The sequence below is a fragment of the Rana temporaria genome, chromosome 4 (assembly GCF_905171775.1).
Source record: "Rana temporaria chromosome 4, aRanTem1.1, whole genome shotgun sequence".
NCBI classification, from domain to species: domain Eukaryota; kingdom Metazoa; phylum Chordata; class Amphibia; order Anura; family Ranidae; genus Rana; species Rana temporaria.
The window spans coordinates 35,673,657-35,699,164 of NC_053492.1; the positions used below are offsets into that span (position 1 = coordinate 35,673,657).

At 45.7% G+C, this 25,508-nt stretch overlaps 1 protein-coding gene across 8 annotated transcripts in view; it reads left to right on the forward strand.

Annotated features, from left to right (window-relative positions):
• Nucleotides 1-25,508, forward strand: part of DTNB (dystrobrevin beta) — a 241,174-nt gene that overhangs the window by 138,037 nt on the left and 77,629 nt on the right. For 7 of the 8 annotated variants that reach the window (XM_040348235.1, XM_040348233.1, XM_040348231.1 and 4 more), the window contains 2 exons: nt 20,623-20,694; nt 21,120-21,203. In XM_040348235.1, the coding sequence (XP_040204169.1) occupies nt 20,623-20,694; nt 21,120-21,203 (156 nt within the window). The remainder of the gene's footprint in view (nt 1-20,622; nt 20,695-21,119; nt 21,204-25,508) is intronic. The other variant, XM_040348234.1, reaches the window with a different exon arrangement.

Here is a 25,508-nt window from a genome sequence, read left to right on the forward strand (position 1 = left end):
AACAGCAGCATGATAGCCAATGAACACACCAGACAAGTCAGGGATAAAGTTGTGGAGAAGTTTAAAGCAGGGTTAGGCTATACAAAATATCCCAAGCTTTGAACACCTCACAGAGCACTGTTGAATCCATTATCCGAAAATAGAAAGCGTATGGCACAACTGCAAACTTACCAAGACATGGCCGTCCACCTAAACTGACAGGCTGGGCAAGGAGAGCATTAATCAGAGGCCCATGGTAACTCTGGAGGAGCTGCAGAGATCCACAGCTCAGGTGGGAGAATCTGTCCACAGGACAACTATTAGTAGTGCTCTACACAAATCTGGCCTTTATGGAAGAGTGGCAAGAAGAAAGTCATTGTTGAAATAAAGCCATAAGAAGTCCCATTTGCAGTTTGTGAGAAGCCATGTGTGGGACAGAAGGTGCCCTGGTCAGATGAGACCAAAATGTAAATTTTTGGCCTAAAAGCAAAACGCTACGTGTGGCCACCGTGAAACATGGTGGTGGCAGCATTATGTTGTGGGGGTGCTTTTCTTCAGTAGGGATAGGGAAGCTGGTCAGAGTTAATGAAAAATAGATGGAGCCAAATAGGAACCAACAGGACAACAACCCTAAACATACAGCCAGAGCTCCAATGGAATGGTTTAGATCAAAGCATATTCATGTATTAGAATGGCCCAGTAAAAGTCCTGACCTAAATCCAATTGAGAATCTGTGGAAAGACTGCTTTTGCTGTTACTGTTCACAGACGCTCTCCATCCAATCTGACAGAGCTTGAGCTATTTTGCAAAGAAGAATGGGCAAAAGTGTAGAGACATCCCCAAAAAGACTTTCAGCTGTAATTTGTAGTGAAAGGTGGTTCTACAGCATGGGTCTTCAAACTATGGCCCTCCAGATGTTTAGGAACTACAATTCCCACCATGCCTAGTCATGTCTGTGAATGTCAGTGTGTTACAATGCCTCATGGGATGTGTAGTTCTACAACAGCTGGAGGGCCGTAGTTTTAGGATCCCTGTTCTACAGAGACTTGCAGCTGAATACAAATGCCCCCCACACTTTTCACATATTTGTAAAAAAAAAAAATGTTGAAAACCATTTATCATTTTTTTCCCACTTCACAATTATGTGCCACTCTGTGTTGGTCGATCACAGGGGTCCTCAAACTATGGCCCTTCAGTTGTTCAGAAACTACATTTCCCATCATGCTTAGCCATGTCTGTGAATGTCAGAGTTTTACAATGCCTAATGGGACTTGTAGTTCCGCAACAGCTGGAGGGCCGTAGTTTGAAGATCCCTGGTCTATCACATAAAATCTCAATAAAATACATTTACGTTTTTGGTTGTAACATGACAAAATGTGGAAGATTTCAAGGGGGTATGAATACTTTTTCAAGGCACTGTATTGGCACCCCTGCATTTCTGTCAGATAATGTACCACATCACCCAGAAAATTGTCGTAATAACAAATGTTTATTTCTTTTGTTTGAATTTCTATGACACAAAAAAAATTGAGAAACGAAAAGCCAAATCTGACACATTCCACGCCGAAAATCTCCAAAAATGGACTGGACAAAATTATTGGCACCCTCAATTAAATTTTTGATAGCACACCCCTTGGAAAGAATAACTGAAATCAATATTGGGTTTACAGGGAAGGTTAGAGTTGGTATTACAGGAAGGGTAAGTCTTGCTTTTACAGGGAGGATTAGTGTTGGCATTAAAGGGAGGGTAAGTCTTGCTTTTACAGGGAGGATTAGTGTTGGCATTACAGGGAGGGTAAGTCTTGCTTTTACAGGGAGGGTTAGTGTTGGGATTACAGGGAGGGTTTGTTTTGGCATTACAGGGAGGGTTAGTGTTGGGATTACAGGGAGGGTTAGTGTTGGTGTTACAGGGAGGGTTAGCGTTGGTGTTATAGGGAGGGTTAGTGTTGGGGTTACAGGGAGGGTTAGCGTTAGGATTACAGGGAGGGTTAGTGTTGGGTGTTACAGGGAGGGTTAGCGTTAGGATTACAGGGAGGGTTAGCGTTAGGATTACAGGGAGGGTTAGCGTTGGTGTTACAGGGAGGGTTAGCGTTAGGATTACAGGGAGGGTTAGCGTTAGGATTACAGGGAGGGTTAGCGTTGGTGTTACAGGGAGGGTTAGCGTTGGTGTTAGAGGGAGGGTTAGTGTTGGGATTACAAGGAGGGTTAGTGTTGGGCGTTACAGGGAGGGTTAGTGTTGGGATTACAGGGAGGGTTAGCGTTGGCGTTACAGGGAGGGTTAGCGTTGGTGTTACAGGGAGGGTTAGTGTTGGGATTACAGGAAAGGTTAGTGTTGGGCGTTACAGGGAGGGTTAGTGTTGGTGTTACAGGGAGGGTTAGTGTTGGGATTACAGGGAGGGTTAGTGTTGGTGTTACAGGGAGGGTTAGTGTTGGGATTACAGGGAGGGTTAGTGTTGGGCGTTACAGGGAGGGTTAGCGTTAGGATTACAGGGAGGGTTAGCGTTAGGATTACAGGGAGGGTTAGTGTTGGGCGTTACAGGGAGGGTTAGCGTTAGGATTACAGGGAGGGTTAGCGTTAGGATTACAGGGAGGGTTAGCGTTAGGATTACAGGGAGGGTTAGCGTTAGGATTACAGGGAGGGTTAGCGTTAGGATTACAGGGAGGGTTAGCGTTGGTGTTACAGGGAGGGTTAGTGTTGGGATTACAGGGAGGGTTAGTGTTGGGCGTTACAGGGAGGGTTAGTGTTGGGCATCACAGGGAGAGTTAGTGTTGGGATTACAGGGAGGGTTAGTGTTGGGCGTTACAGGGAGGGTTAGTGTTGGGCATCACAGGGAGAGTTAGTGTTGGGGTTACAGATAGTGTTCCTATAAAGAAAGACTAAGGATAGGGCATCATTCTCTGCTTGGAAAATGTCATTGCTAAAAAAAAAACACATTCAAAATAACTTTTTTTTATTTTGGTTAATTAAGTTTTCATTTACGTCTCGAAATAATATACAAAACATGGTGAAATAAGGCAATTAATGTGTAATTGGAATACAAAGAAACAGCATTTCAGTATGTTTTGCACTTTCGCAACATTGAAGCAGCAATTAAGCTTGTACATTCTTCACTGGCAGATAATGGCAGAATCTGGAATTAAACTCCGCTCAGAAACATTGAATATTTGTTAGCGGGAGCACACTCGGGAAATGGCTTATCAATAGATTTAAGATAAATTGCTTAGGATAAAATGCGATTTCTAAAATCTATCAAGTCTTTCCAAAACACAAAAGAAAATTTGCAATTTCCCAACCGAGCTATCTAAATGACTGGTTTTTATGTGCCATTCAGGTAATCTAGCAATCTGATTGGATTTCCAGAGTCTGAGAATTAAAATTTGTTCCCCCAAGAAAAGGCAGAGTAAAAATTTTAGATACTTAAAGCGGGGGTTTTGCGGGTATTAGTTTTTTTTTTTAAATGCTTCTGCCGGTGTTACCTTGCTTAATCCGGTACTCGCGTGTCCTAATACTTGCCCGCAAAGTCATTCTGCACGAAAAGATAGTTTATAAAAATTTGTGATGGACGTTTACATCTTGCTTGTGGGCAGTCTGAAGCCCACAAGCAAATGCTTCCGGGATACGGTGAATGCCGATGTCCCAGCAATCACCGCTCTATCCCGCGCATGTGCAGTGTTGACGGCGAGCAGCGTCATGGACTTGTGGCACTTTTTAATAGTATTTTCATTTATGCACTTTATAATTATAATGGCTGTTTCCAGGATCGTGTTGTTGGATGCCTATAACCCTCCCCTACTTTAACCAACATGAAAAAGAAAGCTGGACCTTTGGTTCTACTTTAAATCCAGAGATATTCCTGCAGTACTTCTTTGAAGATGTCCTTAGGCTAGTGGCTAGCATCATTCAACCTACATCCTCTGAGCCCAGGTCATCCTGGACCTACTCTCAGCCTGTAACTGGACAATGGGGGCAGGTTCAAATCAGGTGTGTTGGGACTGCACTAAACAGCTTCGCCCAATGCAGTCCAAACATATGTCCCCTATCATGTTCGTTTACACCATGGCACTAAAGTGGCATGCACTGAAGGAAGCGCTTTTTTTTTCTTTGTGCACTGTATTACATCACGCTGTGGCCAATATAACTGACTGCAGTGAACAATAACTATTATTCTGATTGAACACAGGGGGGAAATCTGATCTCTGCCATTAGAGAGGGCCTCAAGTGCGCCCCCCCCCCCGACACTTCCAGGGGCCACACATTAGCAGCGCATTTTTACACCTCAGCGTCTAAAAATGTCGATCCTGCTGCATTAATTGCAGTCTATCGAAATGCACAATGAAGATGTTGGAGTATAACACCCGGAATTTGTGTCAGTGGCCACAATAATAACCCCAAGCATTGGTGGCAGTGGCTGTAATAACACACAGCATTGGTGTCAATGGCTGTAATAATAACCCCCAGCATTGGTGGCAGTGGCTGTAATAACACACAGCATTGGTGTCAATGGCTGTAATAATAACCCCCAGCATTGGTGGCAGTGGCTGTAATAACCCCCAGCATTGTTGACAGTGTATGTAATAATTACCCACAGCATTGGTGTCAATGGCTGTAATAATAACCTCCAGCATTGGTGTCAGTGATTGCAATAACCCCCAGCATTGGTGTAGGTGGCTGTAATAATAACCCCCAGTATTGGGGTTAATAACTGCAATAATCACCCGCACTGGTGTCAGTGGCTGCAATAATAACCTCCAGCATTGATGTCAGTGACCGGCGCCGCAGTAATAACCCCCAACATAGGTGTCTGTGACCGCAATAATAACCCCCAACATTGGTGTTAGTGACTGCAGTAAAAAACCCAAGCATTTGTGTCAGTGACCGCAGTAATAACCCCCAGCATTGGTGTCCGTGACCTCAGTAATAACCCCCAGCATTGGTGTCCATGACTGCAGTAATAACCCCCAGCATTGGTGTCTGTGACTGCAGTAATAACCCCCAGCATTGGTGTCAGTGACCTCAGTAATAACCCCCAGCATTGGTGTCCGTGACTGCAGTAATGACCCCCAGCATTGGTGTCTGTGACTGCAGTAAAAAACCCAAGCATTTGTGTCAGTGACCGCAGTAATAACCCCCAACATTGGAGTCAGTGACCACAGTTGTAACCCCTAGCATTGGTGTCCGTAACTGCAAAAATAACCCCCAGCACTGGTGTCAGTGACCACAGTATTAACCCCCAGCATTGATGTCAGTACTATTAACCACTTCCAGCCCAAGGACATCATATGACGTCTTTTGACTTTCAGTGATAATATCTGAATGATGGGTACAGCTACAGGCATCATTCAGATATCGTTGTTTTCAACCGGCGATTCTGTGCACCATAAGAATGATTATAGCGGCAGTTTCGCAGCTTGATCGTTCTTACAGGCGACAGGAGCGCCACCGCCATTCCGGTGCTTCTCCGGGCTATCCTGTGCCATTGGGAAACCCAAGAAAGAATCGGCCGCCGCTGGATGACGACCATAGGGATTTTCAGTGACCAGATGGCGTCCCATTTCGGGCCGCGGTTGTAAACAATGCCGCGGTCGCAGCTAGTAAGCATGAGATTGTGAATTTTTTTTCCGATCTCATGCTTACCAGCTTTTAGGATATATGTGGGGTCTTATTGACTCCGCATCTCTCCATAAAGAGGACCTGTCACAAACGATTCCTATTAAAAGCGATGTTTACATTCCTTGTAATAGGAATAAAAGTGATAAAAAAAAAATGTAAAAAAAAAAAATTATAGAAAAAAAACCATTTAAAACGCCCCTGTCCCAGGTAGCTTACGTTTAGAAGCAAACACACATGTAAGTCCCACCCACATATGTAAATGCCGTTCAAACCACACATGTGAGGTATCGCCACGTGTGTTAGAGCGCGAAAAATAATTCTAGCACTAGACCTCCTCTGTAACTATAAACTGGTATAAACTGGTAACCTGTAAAAAAAAATTAAAGCGTCGCCTATGGAGATTTTTAAGTACTGAAGTTTGGCTCCATTCCATGAGCATGTGCAATTTTAAAGCATGACATGTTGGGTATCTATTTACTCAGCGTAACATCATCTTTCACATTTATTCTGTGCATTTTTAATTAATGAAACCTGGCCTCGGACGAGAGGATGTCCGTGATAGGCGGAACACTGAACACAGGCTATGCTGGGAAACTGAGTGTTCCGCCTATCACGGAACAGCACGAGGAGGCGCGGCTTTTAAAAAATGGACACCTGCAGTCTGACTCACTCTGCCAGGCATAAAGATTGGCAAAGTGAGGTGAGGCAATGGCACAGTGAGGGGGGGAAGGGGGTTGTCTTATACAGCGAGTATATCCCAAAACCAACATTGTAGCTGGAAAATTATACGCCCAGACGCCTTATACGCCGGCAAATTCAGTATATATATATATATATATATATATATATATATATATATATATATAATGTTTGGGGGTAATTTTCTAGCAAAAAAAATATGATTTTTACATGTAGGAGAGGAGTGGCAGAATAGGCCCGGTATAGAAGTGGTTAACATTAACACACATTGGTGGTGGGGGGTAGCCCACCAACCCTACATTGATGGTCAGTAAGGATGAGCTCCGGCGTGTTCGCATAGAACACGTGCAGAGCCCGCCAGGAAGTCGGCACCCGCGCTGCGCTAATCACAGCCAGGCAGACATTGTCCGATGCTCGGCTGCAGAGATCGGGAAATGTCTGCCTGGCTGTGATTAGCGCAGCGCGGGTGCCGACTTCCTGGCGGGCTCTGCACGTGTTCTATGCGAACACGCCGGAGCTCATCCTTAATGGTCAGTAGCCGTGAAAGCTAACCCCCCCCCCATTACCCCCTGTATTGGTGGCCATGGCAGCGAAAGAACCCTGAGATCTGGGGCCTCATACCTGCCTCATCTACATGCATGGGAAACCCTGTGCATGTCCGGATGTGCTGCAAGTCTCCGATGACTCGGGAAGCCTTGCGGCAGATCTGCACATGTGTAGAATCTGGCGGCACTTGTAATGATAACTGAAATGTTACACAAAGGAATACTCCTTACATTCGGTTCTATAGGCTTAACGAGAGAAGTATAGTTATAATTGCTAGTTTTTATTTTTTGTAATTTATTCTTTTCATTGTATTGTACAAATATGAACGGTACTATTATTATGACTTTTGTTATGCCTTATGAAAACGCAATAAAATATTGAAACAGAATCTGGCGGCACTTAGTCGCTGTCAGAGTGACCAGGAAACACAATGTCGCTCCTGCCTAGGTGAGAAAGAAGGAAGTGCTGCATTGCGACTATAAAGAAAAAAAAATGTCTTTACTCTAATTGTGGAGCGAGGTGGGAGGAGCCAGAAATGCATATGTTGCTTTATTGAGGGCAGGTCCACTTATACTCTTCTGGTCAAATATTCTTAAGGCTTGTATCCCCTTATGCCACGTACACACGACCGTTATTCATGTCATTGAAAAAAACAAAGTTTTTTTCGACGTGATTCCTCTCAAGCCTGGCTTGCATACACATGATTGTGAAAAAAAAAACACTCGAGCAAAGCGCGGTGACGTACAACACGTACGACGGCACTATAAAGGGGAAGTTCCATTCGAATGGCGCCACCCTTTGGGCTGCTTATGCTAATTTCCCCGTCTCATAACTTGCTTCTGAGCATGCGCGTTTTTTCCCCCCCTCGTTAAAGCCTACACACAACCGTTTTTCACGACGTGTAAAACAACGAGAAAAAATAGAGCAGGTTTTACATTTTTAACAACCATTTTTCTCGTCTATAAAAATGCTCTGGAGCCTACACACGACCGTTTTTCACGACCAATTAAAAAAAATTGAATTTTTCTCGTCATGAAAACCGGTCATGTGTACGCGGCATTAGGATTGAATGTTAGGGAATGTTATGTTCGCTCTACAAAAGGCACGAAATCCAAACTGACATTCGTGACTTTTGCATAGTGAAGTTTTCTATATGTAAACCCTGCAACATTTTGGGGGGGTCCCCATCATCAATGACTGAGTCACCCCAATGAAAAGGACTTTGCTCTGGCATTTGGATGTATATGTCCCATTAGGTGTCCACAACAAATAGTTGGAGCGCTGGTGACTTTCTGCTCCACACTCGTAATTTACGCGGCAGGCGCTGGAAGACGAGGCGGCACAAATGTGATTACAGATCTCCCGTACGTACGCCCGGGCAGAGGGCGATGTGCGAGCCGTTCCTGCCGTCATCCTCTCTCCTCCCTCCATCATTCCATCCGCACCTGTCCCAGCTCCCGAACGACGTTCCCGGTCACATGACCAGCCCGTTTCCTTAGAGACCACAGCAGAGCGTAGGGTATTAGGATGCTGCTCAGAGAAGAGGGAGCGAGCAGGCGAGAGGCGTCTCTGCACAGCTCCCAGGTAATCTGTGTGTGTGTGTGTGTGACACGCTGCAGCCCCGTGTGTATGATCTGTGTCTTCCCCGAGATGTGTGCTGAATGTCACTCCTCTGCTCAACAGCTCCCTGTTAACCCTTCCCTGTCCTACAAGTAGTACGTTATCTACAGGGGCAGCTGACAGCATTGCAAAGATCATTTATTCTTTTTCTAATTTCCTTTTTATGTGTACCTGGCTAAAAGTGAACGCTTCACGCTTTCCTTTAAGAAAGTCCGCTCGGGTATACATTGTAAAGCGCTGCGTAAACTGTTGGCACTATATAAATCGTTTATAATAATAATAATAATAATAAAAAAAAGCACTTGCATGCCTAGTTCAGCAGGATTTTTAAAAGGCTTTGGGGTGGGACTGCAGCCTCTTGTCACATGACAACATTACTGGGCAGCTTAGATCACTTTCCTACGGTGTTAGGTTTCTTTCCTAGGCTTCTGATAGGTAATTGGTGACTTTTCAGATGTTGTTTTAGAGACTGGTAACAGTTGGACAGGAGGCCACCTTTTGACTACCTGTTTTGCGCCCCTCCTCGTGACCCCCGGTTTATTAGTGTGCCGCTCAGGCTCGATCACTGGGTGTGGCAAGCAGCATCTTTGCAGCGCTTTAGGAGCGGTGTATACACTGCTCCTTAAATGCTGCTGCCCATTGAAATTAATGCGGTGCTTTGCAGGTGCATTTAACCCTTTATTTGGCCACTAGCACCCAAAAAGTGCTGCTAAAACGACTGTAAATCGCTACAAAAAAAAAAAGGCGGCGCTTTACCGCCGACGCCCACTTCGTCCCAGTGTGAAAGTGCCCTAAGAACCCTTTCACTCTGCCAGTGCCTGAAAAATGCTGGTAAAGCGCCCCTAAAACTAGCGGCGCTTTACCAGCGTTTTTTGGGCACTTTAAACCCCCATTAGTGGCCGAATAAAGGGTTAAAAGCACCACCAGGACCGGCCTTAGGTGTTCAGGCGCCCTGTGCTAACTAATCCTGTGTCCCCCCCCCCCCCCATCTTCACCCCTCGCCCCCAAGACATTGTGCTGCCTGGTACCAAGAATGAAATGCTGCCCCCCCCAAAAAAAAATCACGCCCACCAAAATGAGGCTGCGGATACGATGGTGACCCCTTACAGTGGCCTCCTCCTCTGTCCACCATCAGGGCAGCTTTGACATGTGGAGAGGTGAAAGGCGCACAGGAGGAGGGCACAGCATACTGAGCCGAGCGCATATGAGCTTTTCCGAGCCCGGCTAGCTTCGGAACGGCGCATGCGCAGTTGCATGGTCGGCTCGCGGCCATCTTTTTATGGACACCCAGATTCACGGACGGTTGGCAACACTGGCGGCAATTTGCCGGCTCAGTGGAGCGGGCGGAACGGGATGGCGGGCTGACGGCAATTTGCATGTGAGTAACTGACTGCGACTCACATTCTGCAAGCTGTGATGGCCGCACGGCGCCCCTGTTGCCCATGGCGCCCTGTGCGGCCGCACAGCTCGCACACCCCAAAGGCCGGCCCTGAGCACCGCTGCCCAGGCGCTTTGCAGCCGATTCAGCATCGCTTCCCATTGATTTCAATGGGATGGGGTGCTTTAGGAGTGGTGACGCCCTGCCAGCGCACCGCCCCAGTGTGAAAGTACTCGGGCTTTCACAGTGGGATTGCAGATGAGGTTTCTTTCAGGCGCTTTACAGGCGCTATTTTTAGCGCTAAAGCGCCTGAAAAATGCCTCCAGTGTGAAAGGGGTCTTAAGCAGAACTAAGCCCACCCATTTAATAGTTTAAAAAAACTGTTACATGCCTTACACGTATCGGGAATGTAACTGTCACGATTGCTTGTGCTCCCAACTAAACTGTCAAACCATCAAATGGCTGGAGTCATCACTGATCACATGTGCAGCACCATGGCAGTTGAAGATCACAGAGGCTCAGATTGCAGTTTCCTTGGCTGAAAGGTTATAGGAGGATTTAGTAACGCATTCAATGCAAAACATTTGTTTGAACTGATTTTCCTTATTTTTTTTATTGCACACTTTGTACAGTTGATATAAATCTTAATGTATGGTGCTTACTTGCATATGTTAGCAGAAGCCAAAATAGTTCTAATTTACTTGTGGCGTATGTATTGTGCTTGACTGAGATTGCCATTTCTGTGGCTGGTCTTGTAAGCCTTCTCTGTCTGTGCAGCTGTTCAGCTAGAATGCTGATTGCATTGTTTGACATTCTGATAAACTATAGAAAAGGCAGATACAGCTGAAATACCATCTTAAAAACATGGCACAGAAACCATAAAAAAAAAGGAGGAACGGTGTGAAAAGTAACCTGAAAGTAAACTTTTGTAGTCTTTGGCAGTTACAGTATATGTGTACTCTCTACTGTACACACCATTGTCTGCAGGCTGTGCGGTGGCATTAGAATGTAAGCTCCTCTGGTGCAAAGCTTGGTGTGACTAGTTTGTTATCTGTACAGTACTTTGGTCAAAGCTATATAAATGCATAATGGTGTGTGACTGTGGTGGCGACATTTGAGTGTAAGCTCCTTTGGCACAGAGACTGTTCTCTTGACAACACTGTGGTGTGTTAGAGTTCTAAAAACGTATGTAGCGCCTGGTTACTTAAAAAGTACGGTGCTAGTTAAATTTAGAGGGGGTTTAGAGTGTTAACTAACTCTGATCCAATTATTATTTTCTAAACTGGTCTCTGTCTCAACTTGGCTGTGCTGTGGGCTTATTCTGTTGTTCCTGGGGTGCTCTTCCCACCCCAGGACAATAGGTGGCAGCAGTGGAGTCGAGGTTTGGGTGCTTTTCCCCAGCAGCCTATCAGGAGGATCGAGCCTCGCTGTGCATGCTGGGGGAGGGTATTTAGGGGGCAGACGTCATTGGTCTGGGTTCTTCTTCGTAGTGCGGCACCCACCTTTAGGGTGACTGCGCATCACAGCGCCCCAGCGAAATGGCCTTTCAGGCCAGGGTGCGCATGCCACGCGGTGTTCCTGGTTCCGGCACCATGTTGGTCCGGAACATTTGAGCTGTGGCCGAGAGCCCAGTAGTCGACTGGGTTCCCAATCCTGAAGATCCCAAGCGAGATAGCTGTTCGGTGGTGAGTCCATCTGAGGAGAGCCAATGAGAGGCTGGCAATCCAATAGGATCTCGACAAACCACCGGGGATCAAGGTAGCCGGACACTGAGAGACTGGTCACCTCTCAGTCGGTACCTGAAAACTATCTGAAGGAGATCCAGATGCAATTCTATCCAGGAGGATCATCTCCGTAATCACAATCACAGAGAGGGCCTGTGGCAGAGGCTTTCCCTGAGTCCATTTCAGGAGGGTCTGTGGCAGAGACTTTTCCTTCAAGTCCGAGTGATACTCTGGCTGCCAGGTCAGTGAGAGTGGGCCTGTCCAGGTACGCTAAACCCACTCTGGCGAGAGTGGCGAAGAATACAAAGCGTTGTTGGGAGCAGGACTGTTTCCCGGTTGTTGCGCCTGAGTCTGCTATTTCTTCTTTTACCTCACCTCTACTCTTCACCACAACACTTAATGTTTTTACCTGGCTGGGTAATAAAGAGCACAGAAAAAATCATTCCGTTACTGCTATATGCACCATACACCCCTAGGATGGCGGAAGAGCCACGAGGTAACATGCCACCCAAAACAAACCAGCAGCTCCTTCGGGGGTAGTGCTAAACGTATAATAATAGTGTGTGACTGTGGTGGGACATTAGAGTGTAAGCTCCTCCGGTGCAGAGACTGATGCGACTAGTCTAGTGTTCTTTGTACGTAAAAACAAAAAAGTGTAGCGCTAATTTTAAGTTAGGTTGGCATAAAACTTCAAATTACAAATATGACAATAAAAGTGAAGTGAAAATGTCCACATACATACATAAATATATAAATAAATGTCCATATGTGAACAATGCGAATAGTGTAAAAATACAAATCTGACTATAGAATAGTCCAGCAATAATATTGGTGAATTCCAAAGCCTGGTGATAACTTCAAAGAGGTGCTAGAGTTGAAGGAGCGTTGAAATGAATTAACGTGAAGAGAAACCACCACCAATAGGTAAGGGGCTTACCAGAGCGTTTGAACCCAGGAGAACCTACGTTCAGATGGGTCAAACAGAGCTTTGTGTGGTAAAACCACGATGGAACCTGGGCAATCCTGTATGTGTCTCCAATGGCTGTACCAAACGGCAGAGGAATGGAGTATACTACAGACAAAGATAGCTGGTTACCCGATGGTCTCACAGGACATGATGGTCCAAAAAAAATCCCGGATGTGTATGGAAGGGTATGTACCATAGATTAGGAAGAAAAAAACATCCACATAGCATAACTCTGTGTTGAATGTTGAAAATTTTATGTAGCAAGAACACTTACATTTAGATCGATGTACAAGCGCTTTGTGCAAAGTAGTAGCAACAGTGGGGTCTTTCCGACGCGTTTCGTCCCAAGGACATCATCTGTTATATGAATGTATAATAATAATAGTGTGACTGTGGTGGGTCATTGGTGTGTAAGTTCCTCTGGTGCAGAGTAGGGGTGCAACGGATAAAAAAACTCACGGTTTGGATCGTTCCTCGGATCAGAGCCACAGATCGGATCATTTTTCGGATCACCACCATATATAGTCCCCACTGTAATATCCACATCTCCCCCCACTAATATCCCCATCCCCCCCCCCCTGTAATGTCCACGTCCTCTCCCCCACTGTAATGTCCACGTCCTCTCCCCCACTGTAATGTCCACGTCCTCTCCCCCACTGTAATGTCCACGTCCTCTCCCCCACTGTAATGTCCACGTCATCTTCCCCCACTGTAATGTCCACGTCATCTCCCCCACTGTAATGTCCACGTCCTCTCCCCCACTGTAATGTCCACGTCCTCTCCCCCACTGTAATGTCCACGCCATCTCCCCCACTGTAATGTCCACGTCCTCTCCCCCACTGTAATGTCCACGTCCTCTCCCCCACTGTAATGTCCACATCCTCTCCCCCACTGTAATGTCCACGCCATCTCCCCCACTGTAATGTCCACGTCCTCTCACGTCCACGTCCTCTCCCCCACTGTAATGTCCACGTCCTCTCCCCCACTGTAATGTCCACGTCCTCTCCCCCACTGTAATGTCCACGTCCTCTCCCCCACTGTAATGTCCACGTCCTCTCCCCCACTGTAATGTCCACGTCATCTCCCCCACTGTAATGTCCACGTCATCTCCCCCACTGTAATGTCCACGTCCTCTCCCCCACTGTAATGTCCCCGTCATCTCCCCCACTGTAATGTCCACGTCATCTCCCCCACTGTAATGTCCACGTCATCTCCCCCACTGTAATGTCCACGTCCTCTCCCCCACTGTAATGTCCATGTCATCTCCCCCACTGTAATGTCCACGTCATCTCTCCCCATCTCCCCCACTGTAATGTCCACGTCATCTCCCCCACTGTAATGTCCACATCTCCCCCCATCTCCCCCACTGTAATGTCCACATCTCCCCCATTGTAATGCCCACGTCTCCCCCACTGTAATGTCCACATCTCCCAAGTCAGCGCTGCTCTGAGCAGCTCACCTAGGCCGCCGCCGGGTGTACCATGATGGCCGCCGCTCAGGAGCTAGGCCGAAGCCTCTGCCTTTCCTATGAGCTCAATCCGCGGACCGCAGGGTGTGCTGATCCGCGGACGTTGACCCGTTCGGATCACGGATCAATGACGATCCGTTGCACCCTTGTGCAGAGGCTGTGTCGTTTCAGCATTCTCTGTGGTATGTGTCAGAGCTATATAAATGTGCATTAGACTGAGTCAGAATATCTGGAAAAATTATATGGATGGTTAAATGACTGATGAGATATATGACGGCCTGTTTAAATCGGTATTAAACCCAAATTGTGCAGCTTACCAATCCATTAGATGTGGTGGTTGCATTAGTTTTCTTTTTTCAGTTTTGCATGAATAACTAGTAAAAACTGATCATTATAATCACCCCTGCCAATGTTAAATGGTTTGTCTTATCTGTGTAAACTGATACATCCTGCTGGAGAGCTTGTGCTGTTGAAAAACAACAGACTTGCTGGCTGGATCGCCAGATGAAAAACAGAAAGCTTAAAAAAGGAAACCAAAGCAGCCATCACATCTAAAAACTTGTAAGCTGTAATATAATAAATGTTTGTGATTTGGGTTTATTTATGCTTTAAGGTTTAGCCTCCAGGCCCTGGTAGTTTATACATTCAATGAAATACAGTTGGGGAAAAGGAGAAGAAAATGTTTGATTGCTAGTGAACAATAAAGTGCAAATAAAATCCTAGAATGTATGAAGAGATATAGGACCGCATTGGGTAATGAAGAGATATAGGACAGCATTGGGTAAAGGTCTTCTAAGGACACGTATGCAATATACTGTAGAGTCCAGTAAAATGCATTGAAGGTCTCACAATGAAATGTGATAATAATTGGGTTTCTTTAGTCCTGGGGAAAAAAGACTTTACCTCTATATGTTATGAAGACGACTCACTGTTCAAACCAAGCATCAGAATGGGGAAGAAAGGGGATTTAAAGGTTTGTTTTTTATTTTCTAAATAGGTTTCTTTAACCGTTAAGGACCGCCGCGCGACTAAATACGTCGACAGAATGGCACGGCTGGGCATATGGACGTACAGGTACGTCCCTTTTAAGAAGCCCAGCTGTGGGTCTCGAGCGCGCCGCCGCAGGCGCGCTTGCGACCTGGTCCTGTGCTCCGTGACCGCACCCGCGGGACGCGTGGACCCGATCGCCGGCGGTGTCCCGCGATCGGGTCACAGAGCTGAAGAACGTGGAGAGTGTAAACAAACCTCTCCCTGTGCTTCCTAGTGAGCCTGTCACTGATCATCTGTTCCCTGTCATAGAGAATGACGATCAGTAATGTCACACTCCCAGCCACGCCCCCCTACAGTAAGGAACACACATTAGGGAACACTTAACCCCTTTAGCGCCCCCTACAGGTTAACCCCCTCATGGCCAGTGTCATTTTCACAGTAATCAGTGCATTTTTATAGCACTGTTTGCTGTAAATATGACAATGGTCCCAAAATAGTGTCAAAAGTGTCTGGTGTGTCCGCCATAATGTTGCAGTCACGATAAAAATCGCTGATCGCCGCCATTACTAGTAAAAAATAAATTTTTAATAAAAATGCCATAAAACTATCCCCTATTTTGTAAACGCTTAAACTTTTGCGCAAACCAGTCCATAAACGCTTATTGCAATTTTTTTACCAAAAATATGTAGAAGAATACGTATCGGCCTAAACTGAGGAAAAAAAATGTTTTTTATATATACTTTTGGGGAATATATATTATAGCAAAAAGTAAAAAATATTGATTTTTTTTCAAAATTGTCACTCTATTTTTGTTTATAGCGCAAAAAATAAAAAAACGCAGAGGTGATCAAATACCACCAAAGGAAAGCTCTATTTGTGGGAAAAAAAGGACGCCAATTTTGATTGGGAGCTACGTCGCACGACGTAGTTAGTTGTCAGTTAAAGCGACGCAGTGCCGAATCGCCTGGTCCTTTAGCTGCATAATGGTCCGGGGCTGAAGTGGTTAAGCTAGTGCATTGTGTTCACAGCGTCTCCCCGCAGGGATGTAGTCCCAAGCAAGGGAGGGGGCGAGCACGCTGACTAACCCCCAGCCAGAACGGCTCGGATGATGGGGGCAAGCTTACGGAAGAGGAACAGGAAGTGAGAAATTCAGACAGACAAAGAAAAAAAACATTTAGAAGGGAAATTGAAGGAAAAGGTAAGAGAACCAATAATGCACTAGCTTAAAGGAACCTATTTATAAAAAAAAAAAAAAAAAAACGTTTACAACCCCTTTAAGTGACTTTGAACATGGCATGGTTGTTGGTGCCAGGTGGACGGTCTAAGTATTTCAAAATCTGTTGATCTAGTGGACTTTTCACGCACAATCATCTCTCGGGTTTACAGAGAATGATCTGAAAAGAGAAAATATTCAGTGAGCGGCAGTTGCGTGGACGAAAAGAGTCAGAGGAGAATGGGCAGGTTCAAGATGATAGAAAGGCAACAGCAACTCAAATAACCTCTCATTCCAACCAAGGTATGCAGAATACTATCTCTGACTGCACAACACATCGAACCTTGGAGCAAAAGACCAGGATAAATAGAAAACGGAGGCCACAGTTCACACCAAAATTGGACAATAGAAGATTGGAAAAACGTTGCCTGGTCTGATGAGTCTTGATTTCAGCTGCGACATTCAGATGGAAGGGTCAGAATTTGGTGTAAAGCATGGATCCATCCTGCCTTGTATCAATGGTTCAGGCTGGTGGTGTAATGGTGCGCGGCATATTTTCTTGGCACACTTTGGCCCCCTTAGTACCAATTGAGCATCGTTTAAACCTCACGGCCTACCTGAGTATTGTTGCTGACCATGCCCATCCCTTTATGGCTACAGTGTACCCATCTTCTGATGGCTCCTTCCAGCAGGATAATGCACCAGGTCACAAAGCTCCAATCATCTCACCACTGGTTTCTTGAACATGACAATGAGATCACTGAACTCCAATGGCCTCCACACTCACCAGATCTCATCCAATAGAGCACCTTTGGGATGTGGTGAAATGGGAATATTCACATCATGGATGCAGCCAACAAATCTGCAGCAACTACGTGATGCCATCATGTCACTATGGACCAAAATCTGAGGAATGTTTCCAACACCTTGTTGAATTTATGCCATTAAGAATTTAAGCAGTTCTGAAGGCAAAAGGGGGTCCAACCCGGTATTAGCAAGGTGTATCTAATAAAGTGGCTGGTGAGTGTATATCCAGGGTTAAGATAGCAATATGGCTTGAGCTCTAGTCCACTGACTTTGCCTAGACTGAGATAAGATCCTATCAGCCTGCTGCCGGCAGAAAGAAGCATGTTCTCACTCTCCTCTTCCCCAGTTATCAGACCGTACATTCTAACTTTGGCTGATAGGCTGATCTGTGTCAGACATTTAGCCTAGGTTCACATTGGAGCAATTTGTCATGCGATTTGAGAGATCAAGTCACAGCCTATTGGAGGCAACGGCACTGTTCCAACAGTGTGACACAGATTTTGCGGCGCTGCACCGATTTGCAAAAGTACTACTTTTGCTTATTTCCGGTGCGACTTCAGTAGACATCTCTGCATGAAGCCACGCAGATGTCTATGAAGTAGCACCTGAAATTACGCCGACCTTGTTACTTTGAAATCGCGCTACTTCAGGTGAAGTAGCGCGATTTCAAAGTAGCATCAATGCAAACCAGAGCTTACACTATTGTGTCATCTCTGAGCCAGGATCTCGGTCCAATAAGTAGATGATGACCCCAGATGACTTTTCACACCTTTTTGTTTTAATGCATGTGTTTAGGAGATTGTGACCGAAAGCTCAATTGAGCATTAACACAAATATATACATTTAATGCCAAGTACATTTTTTTTGAAGGGGGGGAAATTGGTGCTTTTATGATAACAGTTACCTACAATTGTGCTAACAAAGTTCAGTGTAGTAGAATTGTGAAGGAGGGAATTGACAAGGCTGTCTTTATAGGGGGTCTTTGCAGGGTCGGGGGTTCAGGAGCAAACTGCCAGAGTTTGAGAGGGCAAACCTGATAGATGGTGCTGATGAAACAAGGGTACATACCAGCACATAAACACTTACATACATGAAGCAGCTCCTCTCCGCATGAATGTGAAATAATGGCGAGTGCACAGTTGATGCACACGTCATGAGCAAGAGCAGGGTCTGCCCTGGGTACGGGGTGACATTGGCAGCGTGTGTATATATAGTGGATAGAGACTGAGGCGTTCCTGGCAGCACCATCAGACATCCCTCCTCCCTGCTTCTTTTCTTCTGCTCATTAATGTGGATGTTCCGGCAGAGGGCTCGGCCGCGGGCTGGAGATCTGCCAGAGATAACTCAATGCTCTGTCTTCTCTGCCTCCTGTCTATGTGAGAGAGATGATACTATAACCCTTTATATCACTGAGCACCCCTCCACCCCACACTAAGGGGCTTAGATGATACTCTAACCCTTTGTCACTGAGCACCCCTCCACCTCACACTAAGGGGCTTAGATGATACTCTAACCCTTTGTCACTGAGCAACCCTCCACCCCACACTAAGGGGCTTAGATGGTACTATAACCTTTTGTCACTGAGTGCCCATCCACCCCACACTAAGGGGCTTAGATGGTACTATAACCCTTTGTCACTGAGCACCCCTTCACCCCACACTAAGGGGCTTAGATGGTACTATAACCCTTTGTCACTGAGCACCCCTTCACCCCACACTAAGGGGCTTAGATGGTACTATAACCCTTTGTCACTGAGCACCCCTTCACCCCACACTAAGGGGCTTAGATGATACTATAACCCTTTGTCACTGAGTGCCCCTTTACCCCTCATTAAGGGGCTTAGATGGTACTATAACCCTTTGTCACTGAGTGCCCCTTTACCCCTCATTAAGGGGCTTAGATGGTACTATAACCCTTTGTTACTGAGTGCCCCTCCACCCCACACTAAGGGGCTTAGATGGTAGTATAACCCTTTGTTACTGAGTGCCCCTCCACCCTACATTAAGGGGCTTAGATGATACTATAAACCTTTGTCACTGAGCGCCCCTTCACCCCACCCCACACTAAGGGGCTTAGATGATACTATAACCCAGGGGTAGGCAACCTTTGAGAGGTGCAGATCTATGTGACCAACATGAGAGATCAAAGATCACAGAGGTTCGTGCCCCCTTTTTTTTTTTTTGTTTTCTTAATGTAACTAGCAAGGCTTGACTAAATAGTAAGGAAAACCTAGAAAAATGTATTAAGACAAATGTTGATGTAAAAATATTAACTTTGCATGCCTTAAGAGTTGACCGTGTCAGTAAGGCAGTGGACAATGTGCGGACAGTGCCAGTAGGGTAGAGTGGACAGTGCCAGTAGGTTAGTGGACAATGTGCGGACAGTGCCAGTAGGGTAATGGACAGTGCCAGTAGGGTAGTGGACAGTGCCAGTAGGGTAGTGGACAATGTGCGGACAGTGCCAGTAGGGTAGTGGACAGTGCCAGTAGGGTAGTGGACAGTGCCATGAGGGTAGTGGACAATGTGCGGACAGTGCCAGTAGGGTAGTGGACAGTGCCAGTAGGGTAGTGGACAATGTGCGGACAGTGCCAGTAGGGTAGTGGACAGTGCCAGTAGGGTAGTGGACAGTGCCAGTAGGGTAGTGGACAGTGCCATTAGGGTAGTGGACAATGTGCGGACAGTGCCAGTAGGGTAGTGGACAGTGCCAGTAGGGTAGTGAACAATGTGCGGACAGTGGCAGTAGGGTAGAGGACAGTGCCAGTAGGGTAGTGGACAATGTGTGGACAGTGCCAGTAGGGTAGTGGACAGTGCCAGTAGGGTAGTGGACAATGTGTGGACAGTGCCAGTAGGGTAGTGGACAGTGCCAGTAAGGCAGTGGACGATGTGTGGACAGTGCCAGTAGGGTAGTGGATGACGTGTGAAATCATATTTTTTTTATATATTTTTTTTTTTAGCAGCCCTGTTGGGGAGATTTGTGAAATGTCAGGAGTCTTAACAGACCCCTGATGTCTCACTTTTGAGACAGAGATTCCCCAGTCCCTTTCTCTGCCGCTTCAGCAGCACTAAACAGGGAATGAATGAGAATTGCTCTGTGCTGAGCGGCTTCCTGTTCATTCACAAACTGAAGCAATTCCAGTATGAATGAACACAGTGAGTTATCACTCTCTTGTATTCATTAAGGAAAGGAAGGGTCATTAAATGGCCTCTTCCACTTCTGTCCATCCTGAAGGCATCCCTTGCAGCATCCGGAAGGGGGGAGTGAACCAGGGGAGCACACAGCGGGTCCCGGGCAGCAAGAGCAACAAGGAAAGGAGGGGTGTCATGGGCAGCATTTACTGGACACGATCACCTGTATGCCAGCTGAATGCTGGCGAGACGGGGAGGAGGAGAAGCCGGCTTCCAACTGCTGCAGGAAACACAACTGATCAGGTCTAGTAAATGCCACCCCTCCTATGCCAGTTGCTCTTGCGGCCCGGGCCCCCTAGTGCATAAGCAGTGTAACCATTGCGACCCTTCTTACTACTCCCACGTTTCCTGGAATATTTCTTTAACTATAGCAATGATAAACAAGTACATTTTCGGTGTGTTCTAATCTTAATTGTTCTTTTGTCTTCTTTTCAGCCCAGCTCGCCCCAACATGAATGATGCAATGGTCACTCATATTTCATCTGGCGCACCCACACCCACAAAAAGGTAGGTGGTGGAGCTTCTGTCTGTCGATACAACTCTTCTAAAGCTGTGTGAAATGTACCCAAGCTGTAGAAATGACAACATTTGACAGTGTCAGGACAACGCACAAGATCCCTTTTTTTTTTTTTTATCAATCTAGCTTTTTGTCACTCTCCAGAGAGTAGCAAAGACACAGCATCATCATTAATAACCAGGACACTGACTCCTCGCTGTTTATATAGTGAATACAGCAGATATACCATCAGAACTCTGTAGAATGTATCACATCGCAGGTTGAAGCGCTGTGCGTTGGCGTAGGTGGCAGACTGCATTTTGTCCGGGTTATTGTGTATATTTCATGTCATCACTGGTCCCACAGCCTGCCATCAAGGGCCCCTGCCCATTCAGCCCATTAACATTGTCTCTCATTTCTCACCGGCTGTCACTAGGTTACACACGGACACAGGCGGACGGGTACCCGACGAGCACACTCTGATAGCGGACTATGTGGCTCGCCTCCGCAATGGCACACGGTCAGTGGCAGGAGTGTGGCTAAGTCCACCACTATAAGAAACTTTTTCTTTTTTTTCCATCTTACAATCCTCACTAACGCTTTTCCTCCGGATCACATAAATACCAGACACTAACACCTCTCTGGAAATTATAATAAGCATCAAAATATTTCTATGCACTTTCTCTGCTCTCACTAAATCTTATACTATTAATGTGATTCCAAGCAGCTGAATATGCATTTGACTTGCATGCCTGCAAAATGATTTGTAAAGTAATTCTACTATTCTTTTTTCTTTTTTTTTTTATTAAATGGAAAATACCTCAAGGGTTTTTTTTTAGCAGCGAAAATGTTTTTATTGAAAAGAGAAGCAATGAATTTACATAAAATTTTTATATTTATTTGTTTGTGTCATGGTATCAAAAAAGTATTTCCATAAATACACAGGAGTCATAAAAAGCAGTTCTGGCCTCAACATAAGTGACAACTATTCTTTTGACCTGTCCCTTCAACTTTGGTTGCAGAGGGTGAGAACACTTTCCAGAGTCTGCTGTTTCTCACACCACTACCTCACTACTTTTTTTTTTTTAAGTAATTTTTTATTTCAATCAATCAATTAAAAAAAAAAAAGTTCGATTTTATTTACGTAACCATGAAGGAATACTAAAAGTAAATACAGTCTCCTCCAATCACAAGGTATTGCATAGTTGGGTAAAAGAATTCAGAAATAGTACATATAATCTCGGTTAATGCTATGCAATTAAATGATTGGAATAGTACATATAATCACAGGCAATATTATGTAATTAAATAAATGACAGACCAAATAACACAACAGATGTCAAGTGGGTTTATGTAGAGCCAGGGTGCTGTCATGTAAGTTACCTCAATTACCGCACAGGGGGTAATTATGAATAGGCAGGTATTAACACAGTAAACTAATAAGGACAGGTGGGAATGGAGGTAAGGCAAGCCATAGATGAATACATTTTCTTTCCTTCCACCAAATTGCAGTCAGTGTAATGCCCCCCGCAGAGCTATTGTGTTCGGAACACAATGATTATTGCTAGTGGCTAGCATCTAGCTAGTGGCTAGCGGCAGTAATCTCGTGCTGAAAATGAGCCCGGCTGGTTGTATCCAAGTTGATCAATGGATCAGCTCTGTGCTTCTGGTTTCAAATGTAATGACAACTTTAATGGTTTCTTCTCAGCTTTTTATGCAGTTACAATCATGTGACAGTATTCAAAGGGACAATGAGATCTCCACCCCCCTAATCACACACTAAGGCTAATTACTAAACATTCTAAACGTGTCGGCGCCGGCCTATAATTATCATGATCTCATCACTGCACATTCCTTCATTAACAGCATAACAAACAAAACACCATCACACACTGAGTTCCCTAGGCAGACGTTCTGTCTCCGACAAGTACATTCCACACATAAACAGTATTTAGCATACATAATTAGAGGTCTGGGAGCAGACCTGGATTAACACCTTTACACAAGGACAATGAAATGTCTTCCAGGCCCTGACTCAATTAGCATGTCACTAGTCTGGGCTAATCATAGAATGAGTCACTATTGACTGGTTGGGTCACAATTAACCAACATCTTGCAGTATCTCAAAATCCTGCAATATGAACTATTATTAATGTCCCATCTCATGTAATACATGAATTATGATTCACTTGCCACCCCATGCCCAAAGGGCACAGGGTGGACTCAGACCCAAGAGTTATCAGTGACGCTGACACAGGAGTATCCCCCATCCTCACAAAGTCTCTGGGTGTCACGGGTCATCCTGTTACACAGCCTGCCTATAGATGGATCGAACCTTGGCCGGTTCAGCAGTGACCGGCCAAGGTTCGATCCATCTATGGGCTGGCTGTTTTGTACCAAAGTTAATCCATCAGCATCTATGGCTGGTTTAAGGTAAGGGAGGTCAACCAAGTTGACCATAAATTGAATAATTTTAGGGTGCATCCCCAGTGCTGATAAGTTATTTTCTTTTCCTTTTTCCAGTATGTTAATAACTGTATCCTTCCACCGCATGAACGATGGGGGTACAGAACTGCGTTTTTGTCTCTGAACTGCTATTGTACATCACAATGGTAATGGCCAGTCTAAGCAGTTTCCCAACTGTTACCTTCCTAAGCCCCCCTCCTGTCCATCACGCTACAAAAACAGCCACCCCTACTGCAAGACTGTTTTGAGATACTAGCTGGTGTGTGACAGCTTGGTGTAAAACTAAATAGCACTACCTGGCTTGCAATACTTAAATGTATGTCTGGGCTAAATAAAAAAAAAAAAAAGAAGAGCGAAAAATTCATTCAGTACATCTCTGCAGTGCATGCATATTTCCCCTGTGTTTTGCCTTTGTAAAAAAGTACAGATCTATCAGAAGCAGCGGCAGCCCATCCATAAGGGGCGCCGCCCCCCATCCATGCATGTCTGCTCCCATAATCTACATGCAGGGTGCCGAACGCATGGATTCCAGCTGTTTTTTTTTTTAAATTATTTTTAAGCACGTGATTAGAGTCAGAGGGGTGGATTCAGCAAGCAATTACGCCTGCGTATCCATAGATACGCAGCGTAATTGCTAAGTAGCGCCGGCGTATCGACTTTCTGTATTCAGAAAGCTCGATACGCCGACTGTAGCCTAAGATATGACTGGCATAAGGCTCTTATGCTGTCGTATCTTAGGCTGCATTCTTACGCTGGCCGCTAGGTGGCGTTCCCGTAGTGGTCAGCGTAGAGTATGCAAATTGCATACTCACGCCGATTCACAAACGTACGTGCGCCCGGCGTTCGAGTTTTACGCCGTTTGCGTACGGCGCTTTCTGCGTAAGGCTGCTCCTGCTATTAGGAGGCGCAGCCAATGGTAAGTATACACGTCGTTCCTGCGTCGCGATTTTCTAAATTTACGTTGTTTGCGTAAGTGAATCGTGAATGGCGCTGGATGCCATTTACGTTCACGTCGAAGCAAATGACGTCCTTGCGACGTCATTTACCGCAATGCACGTCGGGAAATTTTCCCGACGGAGCATGCGCAGTACGTTCGGCGCGGGAAATGATCCACGCCCCCTACGGGATGATTTAAATTACGCGCACTTACGCCGGCCACTTTTACGAAACGCCGCCGCAAATTACGGAGCAAATGCTTCGTGAATGAGGCGTAGCTCAAGTAATTTACGGAGGCGTAGTGTAAAAACGGTACGCTGCGCCACCGTAGTAGTGCGCTCCCCTACTTGAATCTACCCCAGAGGCTCTAATAGGCTTTAAAAAAGGGTGGAGCACACCCACTTGTGTGACAACAGCAAATTAATATACGCTATTGTCAAACTGATTCTCCTCCCGGCCATTCAGGAAGCGGGTCCTGAGACCCATCACCCGATTGTCTGAAAGGACAGGCGATCCTATTGGACACTTAGGAGGAGACGCACAGCGGAAACCGCCATGATGCAGAGGAGGAGGAGACGCAATGAGAGCCGCGGCCCGTAAGAGCGCTGCCCACCCGCGACCTAGATGAGGTAAGTGCGGGGCTCAATAACCTACTGATCGACCCCGTGGGGGATGTGCGGGTGACCCGACCGACCGCCCCCACCCCAAAAAAAACACAAGCCGCCACTGATGAGAAGTTCATTGAGATTCTAACATCCTGTAGGGTGCGCTGCCAGCACAGTGTCTGCTTCACCAAAATCTCAAGCATTGTTAGCCCTGCTCAGTTCTTCTCTTCAGAGCTACAGAACACCTCCCCCTCTCCATCTCTTTTGTGGTCCAGCAAAGGTAGAAATGGGCAGGTCTGACAACACTGCTCGGGATTTCAGTAGAACAGAGGCGGTGTTGTCAGCTCACTACAGGAAGTTGGGAGCTCAATGGACAATTGGCAGATCACCAGGGATTTTTCTATATTTGCTGCTGTTTAAAAAAAGAACAAATCTTGGGGAAATGAGCACCTACTGCAGAGATGCACACATTCTTTTCTTTTTTTTTTTTTTTCAGACAATTACTTTAACGGCAGTGGAGAAAAGTGAGGTCAGTGACATCTCTGCTGTCTGGAAGAAATGCCTAGAGCATAAAATGAGCTCACCGGGATTATAAATCATTCCAACAATTCACACATTACAATATAACACTTGCCTGAGCTACAATTACAAAATTCTTCTTTTTTTTTATATCTTTGTTAAAGGACATAGAAAACAACCCCACAATGAACAGTACCTTTTATAAATGTAAAAAAAAACGATAGATTTGTTATGCACTAGGCGCAGAGGCAGCAAACAGGAACAAACGTTCAGAGCCAAGATCTAACAGGAACACGTCC